Source organism: Chroicocephalus ridibundus, chromosome 3 (assembly GCF_963924245.1).
Source record: "Chroicocephalus ridibundus chromosome 3, bChrRid1.1, whole genome shotgun sequence".
Taxonomy (NCBI): domain Eukaryota; kingdom Metazoa; phylum Chordata; class Aves; order Charadriiformes; family Laridae; genus Chroicocephalus; species Chroicocephalus ridibundus.
The window spans coordinates 123,776,722-123,786,796 of NC_086286.1; the positions used below are offsets into that span (position 1 = coordinate 123,776,722).

Genomic DNA, 10,075 nt, shown 5'->3' on the forward strand with positions numbered 1-10,075 from the left:
TGAACAGAGTAAAATAGGCCAAGCAGAGAATGATGCTAATGCAGCTTAGCATATCCAGGTACCGGAATTAAATAATTTAGAATAGATCAGCTCTTCAATGTGCTGGCTGGGTGCTGCCCAGGCTAAAAGTCAAGTTAATGGCACTGCAGCTGCAGACCTGTAAACTGCGTGCACCAAAATCGAGTATGTAAATTCATAGATGAGCCTGTAAAAGCTGTTTGGAGGCTGGAGCAAAACTCAGCATTTTTTATAAAGACTGTGAGAGCATTATGATGATTTTAGGCTCAGACATTATAAGGAGAAGGTAAACTTGGATGTGAGGCGTTGCTGCCGTTACTGCTAAGTAACAACACCGGAGTGTCACTGGAATGAACTCGGAGCTTGGTTCTGCTGTGGTGCTCTGCACACCGGGCTGAGCATCCTCCGGCTCTGCCCCGGAGCAGCTCTGAAAGTCCTGCCATCAGTGGTGTGACTTTGACCCTCCTGGACCCCTGCAGCAAACCCCTTTCCTCTAATAGGAAACACAGGGATCCCCTTACCCCAGACTCGTATTTCCCATATGCAGCCATAAAGCTGGAAAACAAAACCCCTAATCTTCCTGATCCCACAGCCTGGATTTATTTCCCGAGGCTGCCGATGGTTGAACGACAATTGTTTTCGCCCCGCAATGGCACTCTGAGGGGATGTGAATTGGGGAGTTGCTTGAGAAGCCAAGGAGCAGCGCGGGGCGAGAGGAGGGGGTGGGAGGAGAGATGCTCTGCCAGCCCGGCAGGCGGGAGCGCTCTGGCAGCGGCTCTGCCTGGCTCTCACTCTGCCTCCCCGGGCAGGGAGCCTTGCTCTCACTCCAGGCTTCCCCCCCGCCGCACAGAGGGAGGGAGGGAGGGAGAGAGGAGAAAGCAGAAGGGTCCCTTCACACCGACAGCACCCAACTGCCCGGCTCACACCTGCAGCAGGCAAGCCATGAGGAAGAGCTTCTTTGCCCCTACAGCCACTTCGCCTTCGATTTAAACCCTTCCACAAGGGACGATGGAGGAGCAATACATTTCCAAACTCCACCCGGTAGTGGATTACGGAGCTGGGGTCTTTCTTCTGATCATAGGTGAGTTCTGCCTTCACAGCCCGCCTGTTTGCTCCACGCCTAGGAGCGGACACGCGGGGGCTGCCCGCTCCGTGCTGCGCTCAGCCGGAGGAAGCTGGAGGCAAATGAGAGAAAATCGGTTTCCGCACAGGTTCCTGCTTTTTGCCTTCGAGTCGGTGGGATGCCAGGATTAATCTCCGCTCTCAGATTCGCAGGCTTTTGTTTCGCTGCTGAAGACTTGCCGGCATAAGTTTGCCTCTGCGGCATCACAAGTATTCCAAAGAAGTTGCCTGCCGCTTCTCCCGGCGTCTCAGCCCCGTGAGCTGAGAGATGAGGCAGCCCGTCCGATGGGACGGATCAGGGGAGAGCGACTGCGGGCTGCCCCTTGCCCGGGGGGATGCTCGTTATGCTGGAGGAGCGGCTGCATCTTGGTAGGATAAACTGGTATAAAATAGCAAAGGGTTTCCAAATAGCACTTATGTTTTTTTATAATGGCCTGTTTGCCCTGCCGAAGGCAGATTTACAATGAAATACAAGTGGGGATGTGTCCATCTGCTCCAGCATGGGTTTCGCTAAGCGTTTTCTTCCTCGTCTCTTTGTTGCGTGTAGCCAGGTGATTTGTTTACTGTCGGTGTAGATTTGGAGAGGGGCTGCATTGGTTTAGGGGTTCGGTCCAAGCGAATGTTGCTGAGAGGTGAGCACTTTCCTCCCTTCGGCTCATTTGAAAACCCTGGTCGAGGTGCTTTTAAGAAAGTATAGCTGTTTATGTGCTTTAATAGCGAGGCTTTGGGCAGCGACGCTGGGCTTTCGCGTGTCACGTCTCACCCCAGCTCCTGCCCGCTTCTCCCTGCGCTGCGCTGTGCTCTCCCCTCGGCTGAGCTGACAACTCAAGGTGAGAAAAATCACTGTCTGCAAAACAACGCAGGGTTGTTTTTTTTTCTTTCAGTCCAAGTCAGGAGGCCGGCTGCTTCCTGACACCGAAGTAAATAGGTAGATGCAGTTCACAGCCTTGTCCCGTGCCCGCCAGCAGCCTCACAGGCAGAGGGATGGAGAGGAGCATCTCTCAAAGTAAAAGTAAGGGTGGGCCCGAATGTCCAACCCAGCAACTAAATCTGCTTCCTGCCCCTTGTGTAGTGGTTGGGGCGCTCTCAGAAGAAAGTGAGTTCATTTTCGCTCCTGAAGCCTGAGGGTGTCCCGACCTGTGGCCGTCCCTTGGCAGGAGAGTGTTCTTCCCACCGAGCCACAGGTTGCTCCCTGGCAGCAAGTGGTCCCACGCCAAGTCACCGTGGGCATCTCTGTGTGTGCAGACACACGGCTCCTGACTGCTCAGGGAGCTCTTCAAGCACATCCAGAGGAGCCAAGTGAACGTGTGTGGTGAGAAAGTGAAGGAATGAGGGATGCAGGGGCTCGGATTTGTATCTCTGCTCTGCTTAAGGCTTTCTCTTGGCATCTCTTCCCACTCTTGGATTTATGCCGCTGTATTTATTCCATTTTGTTGCACGTGCCTTTGTTAATTCCTCTGTGGGCACTTTATTATGTGGTGTCTGTGAGCAAATGCAGCCTTGCCGCATTCACAGCGACAAAGGAACAGGACAGGATCTTTTTCTGTTTCCCTATTTCACTTCTGACTTTAGAGGACACCTTCTCAGGAAAACCTTTGATCAAAATGTAGCTTCAGCACAACGTTCACTTGAAAGAAAAGAGAAAATGAGTTGTTTGCTACGTGTACTTTTGACACTGTTGTCACTAACGCTTTGAAGCCCTATGGCATATCTGAATAATGTACGTCTGACAGGTCATAGAATCATAGAATGGTTGGGGTTGGAAGGGACCTTAAAGATCATCCAGTTCCAACCCCCTGCCCTGGGCAGGGACACCTCCCACCAGACCAGGCTGCTCCAAGCCCCGTCCAGCCTGGCCTTGAACCCCTCCAGGGATGGGGCAGCCACAGCTTCCCTGGGCAACCTGTTCCAGTGTCTCACCACCCTCACAGGAAAGAATTTCTTCCTGATATCTCATCTAAATCTCCCCTCTTTCAGTTTGAAACCGTTACCCCTCGTCCTGTCGCTACACTCTCTGTTAAAGAGTCCCTCCCCGGGTCTTTTTGCAAAGCAGTCTCTGGTCTGGCACGCGCCTCTGGCAAAACAACTTCTGTGGTCTGTCTCACCGCGCTCAGAGACCACCAGAACAGTGTGGGTGTCTCAGCGGTGGCACATACTGGTTGTGGTCCTTGACCGGCGAGCCCCCTGAGCTGCACCACCAGCACACGTGGACTATTGAGGCAGCTCAGAGCCCCGGGAGGTTTCTGCTGGGGCTCCAGTGGAGGATACGCTGCAAAGAGGGAAGGCTTTGGGAAGCGGAGGGCACCAGATGAGAGGGGGGGACAAGCAAGCAGGACAGCTGGAGGTCTTCAGCAGGAAGGTGAAGTGGGAATATTACCAGGGAAAAATGAAGGTGGACGGGCCCGTTGTTTGACTTGATATTATGTTGGGCAAGATACTGTGAGAGAGTGGAGCGAATCGGTGGGGGCTACTCACGTGAGATGGGAGCCACGGGGGAATAGGAGGGTGTGACGAGGTTTTGGTAGCAGGGGAGCTGCAGGGGTGGATTCTGTGACAAGCTGCTAGACAGAAGCTTCCGCCTTGTCCGACAGAGCCAACGCCAGCCGGCTCCGAGACAGACCAGCTGCTGGCCAAGGCCAAGCCCATCAGCGACGGTGGTAGCACCTCTGGCATAACACAGTTAAGAAGCAGGGGGAAAAAAAAACAAACCCTGCACAATTACAGCTGAAGAGAGGAGTGAGAATGTGTGAGAGCAACAACTCTGCAGTCACCAAGGTCAGTGAAGAAGGAGGGGGAGGAGGCGCTCCAGGCGCCGGAACAGAAATTCCCCTGCAGGGGGAAGACCATGGTGAGGCATGTTGTACCCCTCTAGCCCATAGAGGTTAATGGTGGAGCAGACATCCACCTGCAGCCCATGGAGGACCCCACACCACAGCAGGGGGATGCCCAAAGGAGGCTGTGACCCTGTGGGAAGGCTGCGCTGGAGCAGGCTCCTGGCAGGACCTCTGGATCCTTGAAGAAAGGAGCCCACGCTCCTTTGGGACCCACACTGGAGCAGTCTGTTCCTGAAGGACTGCACCCTCTGGAAGGGACCCATGCTGGAGCAGTTCGTGAAGAACTGCAGCCTGTGGGAAGGACCCCACGTTCGGGGGAGGACTGTCACCTGTGGGAGGGACCCCATGCCAGAGCAGGGGAAGAGTGTGAGGAGTCCTCCCCTTGAGGAGGAAGGAGCAGCGGAGACAAGGTGGGATGAACTGACCACAGCCCCCATTCCCCATCCCTCTGCGCTGCTGAGGGAGAGAAATCGGGAGTGAAGTTGAGCCCAGGAAGAAGGGAGGGGTGGGGAGAAGGTATTTTAAGATTTAGTTTATATTTCTAATTATCCTCCTCTGATTTGCTTGGTAATAAATTACATTAATGTTCCCCAAGTCGAGTCTGTTTTGCCCGTAATGGTAATTGCTGAATAATCTCTCCCTGCCCTTACCTCTGACCACGTTCTGTTTTCTCTCCCCTGTCCAGCTGAGGAGAGGAGGGACAGAGTGGCTTTGGTGGGCACCTGGCGTCCACCCAAGGTCAACCCACCACAGTGGTCTGCTATTCACAGGACAAAAGTTCCCCCAGAGGGTACAGCAGGCCAGCCCTACAGGAGGCTGCGAACAGGAATCCGAAGGGCTCTTTGCTCTAGCAGGTCCGCAGTGGAAACGCAGCCTGACTGGGAAACGCCTGCCTAGCAGGGAGACAGGAACCCGAGAGCTGGCTGCAGTGGACGCTGTGGTGAGGACGAGCTGTGTGGCAGCTCTCAGAAATGCCAACCAGGTGGCACTGCCTATCCGCCGTCTAAAAGGACAAGTTTCCTCACCACGAGCTGAAAATCAAGGTTTTGGAGCAGGGCATAGCAGGCACACACCGGCGTCTTCCGAGCATCAGCACAAGGTGTTGGCCTGGGAGGTGCTGAATTCTGGCTGGTGTCCCAGTCTGCCCTGTCTTCTAGATTTTAGTCCCAGGCTAACAACCGTCATTTTTTCACATCATTTGTATGGATAAGCATTTCACAGGTGTGCTGTGTCCTATTATTGCCTGTGCTGATTCTTCTCTTTCAGCCTTCCTCACAATCCTCGGAAATTCAGCCGTCCTTGCGACAGCTGTGAAGCGCTCTTCCCTCCTGAAGTCACCGGAGCTGCTTACAGTCAACTTGGCAGTCGCAGATATCGGAATGGCAATCAGCATGTATCCGCTGGCCATTGCATCCGCCTGGAACCACGCCTGGCTGGGAGGAGATGCCTCCTGCATATATTATGCCCTGATGGGTTTCCTTTTTGGCGTCTGCAGCATGATGACCCTGTGTGCCATGGCCGTCATTCGATTCCTTGTCACCAATTCATCCAAATCTAACAGTAAGTAAACGCATCTCAGGTAACCTCATAACGGTGCATTTTAGCCATTGTGTTCAGCGAGGTACATTGATGAATACAGCACGGGGTAACTATTCAATAATTGTAGGAATAAGCCTCAACTTTTTGTCCAATATCAAACATCTAATGTTCCTAGAAGGATCTCGCCAGCAGATCCAGAGAGGTGATTCTGCCCCTCTACTCTGCTCTCTTAAGACCCCACCTGGAGTACTGTGTCCAGCTCTGGAGCCCTCAGCACAAGAAGGACATGGACCTCTTGGAGCGGGTCCAGAGGAGGGCCATGAGGATGCCGGGAGGGCTGGAGCACCTCTGCTATGAGGACAGGCTGAGAGAGTTGGGGTTGTTCAGCCTGGAGAAGAGAAGGCTCCATGAAGACCTTATAGCCCCTTCCAGTCCCTGAAGGGGGCCTACAGGAAAGCTGGGGAGGGGCTGTTTGCAAGGGCATGTAGCGACAGGACGAGGGGCAATGGTTTTAAACTAGAGCAGGGCAGGTTTAGATGAGACATTAGGAAGAAGTTCTTTACACTGAGGGTGGTGAGACACTGGCCCAGGTTGCCCAGAGAGGTGGTGGAGGCCCCATCCCTGGAGACATTCGAGGCCAGGCTTGATGAGGCTCTGAGCAACCTGATCTAGTTGAAGGTGTCCCTGCTGACTGCAGGGGGGTTGGACTAGATGGCCTTTAAAGGTCCCTTCCAACCCAACAGCTTCTGTGATCTGATTAAGTTCCTTATTAAACAGTGGGGCTTCTCACTAATACCAAGTGAAACTACCTGAGGGTGCAGAGCCCAGATGTTTTGCTGGACAGGAATGTCTTCTCTTCCTATTTGGGTGCAAGCAGAAACTTGAGAGGAAAGAGTGTTCTGGCATTCTGGGCTGGAAGCACGGTACATTTTGGGTCAGCTTGATCTTGTAAAGCTCCCTGGCTCACCGGACCTTAGATCAGCACTGAGGGCTGCACTGAGGTCTCACCCAATCCATAGACTCTGTTATGTTTCTCAGGAAGACCAAAGGTTGGGCAACTGCAGCAGCAGCCCAGGCATATTTGTAGCCACCATCCTGCTGTTGGAGAAGAAGTTATGGCAAAACACATGTCGCTGAGATGAGACCGATATATGCTTGCTCTTCCTCTTTCTTGCAGGTAAAAAAATCACCAAGAACACTGTTCGCATCTTGATTACTTTCATCTGGCTCTACTCCTTGCTCTGGGCCATTCTGCCCTTGGTAGGCTGGGGCTACTATGGTCCTGAGCCGTTTGGCATCTCCTGTACAATAGCCTGGAGCAAGTTCCACAACTCCTCCAATGGCTTTTCATTCATCCTGAGCATGTTCCTCCTGTGCACAGTCCTGCCTGCACTGACCATCGTTGCCTGTTACTTGGGAATTGCCTGGAAGGTTCATAAAGCATACCAAGAGATCCAGAATATCAACAGGATCCCTAACGCAGCTAAACTGGAGAAGAAGCTGACATTGGTGAGTTATCCCAGTGACGAGAAGGGTCTGCAGGAATCAGGAGCTTGCAGAGAAGTGGCTCTGCTCATGCATGGTTCATGATAACCCTTCATTGCTTTTTTCTGGTATTGACCAAAGATGGTGGTTCCAGCCTCATCCATACTCTGCAATCCTGGACCCCTTGTGATTTCAGTAGCTTGGTCAGGATAATATATCGCAGGTACAACACAGACCGTTAAATCTTCTTTAGGCAGTTGCACCCATGATTTTCATGGACGCACAGATTTCCAGTCATGCTGGAATAACTGTTGAATCCACTCACGTTGTAGTTGGGGTGGAGGTCTTGTTCTGTCATCCTAGGTATTTTTTATTGACCAAGGGGACGTTCAGAGTGAAAGCTACACAGAAATTCTGTGTGGAAACAGGATCTTTTTAATATAACATTTTTTGAAATAAGCACTTCAGTTGCTCATTTCTTGTGGAAAAGCAGAATTGACCCAAGCTTTGCAGAGCCCAATCTATTGATAGGTGATACTTTCTGGTTGGGCTGTGTCTCCCGGTTCTCTTTAATATCTTTATCAATGACCTGGATGAAGGGATCGAATGCACCCTCAGTAAGTTCGCAGATGACACTAAACTGGGTGGGCGTGTTGATCTGCTTGAGGGGAGGTTGGCTCTGCAGAGGGATCTGGACAGGCTGGACCGATGGGCTGAGGCCAATGGTATGAGGTTCAACAAGGCCAAGTGCCGGGTCCTGCACTTGGGTCACAACAACCCCATGCAGCGCTACAGGCTTGGGGCAGAGTGGCTGGAAAGCAGCCCGGCAGAAAAGGACCTGGGGGTGTTGGTTGACAGCCGGCTGAATATGAGCCAGCAGTGTGCCCAGGTGGCCAAGAAGGCCAACAGCATCCTAGGCTGTATCAGGAATAGTGTGGTGAGCCGGACTAGGGAAGGGATCATCCCCCTGTGCTCGGCACTGGTGAGGCCCCACCTCGAGTACTGCGTTCAGTTTTGGGCCCCTTGCTACAAGAGGGACATGGAGGTGTTGGAGCGTGTCCAGAGAAGGGCTACAAAGCTGGTGAGGGGTCTGGAGGACAAACCTTATGAAGAACGACTGAGGGAGCTGGGGTTGTTTAGCCTGGAGAAGAGGAGGCTGAGGGGAGACCTTATCACCCTCTACAACTACCTGAAAGGAGGTTGTAGAGAGATGGGGCTGACCTCTTCTCCCTGGTGACAAGTGATAGGACGAGAGGAAACAGGTTCAAGTTACATCAGGGGAGGTTTAGATTGGATATTAGGAAACATTTTTTCACTGAAAGGGTTATTAAACATTGGAAGAGGCTGCCCAGGGAGGTGGTGGATTCACCATCCCTGGAGGTGTTTAAAAAAAGGGTAGATGGGGCACTTAGGGACATGGTTTAGAAGTGTTTTTTGTCAGGGTAGGTTAAAGGTTGGACTTGATGATCTTAAAGGTCCCTTCCAACCTCAGCAATTCTATGATTCTATGATTCTATGATTCCCATGACATTTTGCAGCCAGAATTAGGGACAGATATGAAAACAACAACTGCCTCATTAGAAATAGATCATAGAATCATAGAATCGTTTTGGTTGGAAGAGACCTTTAAGATCATCGAGTCTAACCGTTAACCCAGCACTGCCAAGTTACCACTAAACCATGTCTCAGCACCACATCTACATGTCTTTTAAATACCTCCAGGGATGGTGATTCCACCACTTCCCTGGGCAGCCTGTTCCAGTGCTTGACAACCCTTTCAGTGAAGAAGTTTTTCCTAATATCCATCCTAAACCTCCCCTGGTGCAACTTGAGGCCATTTCCTCTTGTCCTGTCGCCTGTTACTTGGGAGAAGAGACCAATCCCCACCTCTGTACCCCCTCCTTTCAGGCAGTTGTCGAGAGCGAGAAGGTCTCCCCTCAGCCTCCTTTTCTCCAGGCTGAACACCCCCAGCTCCCTCAGCCGCTCCTCACAAGACTTGTGCTCCAGACCCCTCACCAGCTCCGTTGCCCTTCTCTGGACACGCTCCAGCACCTCAATGTCTTTCTTGTAGTGAGGGGCCCAAAACTGGACACAGCGCTGGAGGCGCAACCAAAACCACAGTGTAGATCTGCTCGGTGGGAATAAAAGCATATATCCACTGTCCGGTGTTACCTGTTCTCATATCACAACAAAGCGAGCAGACAGTTTCAGGTATTTCAGCTGGTTCAGGTGTGGTTTCATCATAACATCACAGAACGGTTTGGGGTGGAAGGGAACCTTGAAGATCATCTAGTTCCAACCCCCCTGCCCTGGACAGGGACACCTCCCACTAGACCAGGCTGCTCAAAGCCCCGTCCGACCTGGCCTTGCCACGTATCAGCCCCAGCCAGTGCAAGCTGAGAACTGAAGCCCTGTTTCCCTTTCAGATGGCTGTGCTCATCTCGGTGGGGTTCCTCAGCTCGTGGACACCGTACGCAGCAGCCAGCTTCTGGTCCATATTTAACTCCAGCGACTCCCTCCAGCCCATTGTTACTCTGCTGCCCTGTCTGTTTGCCAAATCTTCAACCGCGTATAACCCTTTCATTTACTACATCTTCAGCAAAACTTTCCGCCGTGAAATCAAACAGTTGCAGTGCTGCTGCGGCTGGCGGGTTCGTTTCTTCAGCACCGACAACTCTGCCGAAAATCCCGTGTCGATGATGTGGAGCGGGAGAGACAACGTGCGTCTCTCTTCGGCTGCCAAGGTGGAGAGCCAGGGAGCCGCGAGTCGCTGAAACGCAGCCGTGGTTTCACAACACGGGGCCAAACGTGGGCTCAACTCGTGGGCCCAAACAAGGAGGAATGCAGCGCGTGGGGTTGCCACTGCCTATCTTACGTCAAATACAGAGGTTTAAGTATATATTTTTTAAGCAACTCTCAAATATTCTCTTTAAGCTACACAACAAACAAAAAAACAAAGCTATTTTTTTCAAGAATTCCCACTTTAGAGGAAATAGATAGATTTATGTGCTAAACATAGAAACATGTAAACTAAACTTATTTTCAGAGAAACAGCTTTAATTAAGAGGATTTATTAT

At 51.9% G+C, this 10,075-nt stretch overlaps 1 protein-coding gene across 1 annotated transcript; it reads left to right on the forward strand.

Moving 5' to 3' along the window:
• Positions 1 to 1,026: 1,026 nt before the first annotated feature.
• On the forward strand, positions 1,027 to 9,772 carry LOC134513760 (opsin-5-like). The gene is made up of 4 exons (XM_063330925.1): positions 1,027 to 1,099; positions 5,241 to 5,534; positions 6,691 to 7,022; positions 9,425 to 9,772. The coding sequence occupies exons 1-4, from the start codon at positions 1,027 to 1,029 to the stop codon at positions 9,770 to 9,772; spliced, it is 1,047 nt and encodes a 348-aa protein (XP_063186995.1).
• The last annotated feature ends 303 nt before the right edge of the window (positions 9,773 to 10,075 follow it).

What these genes read in the sequence shown, in the direction of transcription:
- LOC134513760 (XM_063330925.1), top strand. Translation starts at nt 1,027, where the DNA reads ATGGAGGAGCAATACATTTCCAAACTCCACCCGGTAGTGGATTACGGA. An exon ending in CAATTCATCCAAATCTAACA is followed by an intron (nt 5,535 to 6,690) that starts GTAAGTAAACGC and finishes TCTTTCTTGCAG; the next exon opens with GTAAAAAAATCACCAAGAAC. An exon ending in TGGAGAAGAAGCTGACATTG is followed by an intron (nt 7,023 to 9,424) that starts GTGAGTTATCCC and finishes TTTCCCTTTCAG; the next exon opens with ATGGCTGTGCTCATCTCGGT.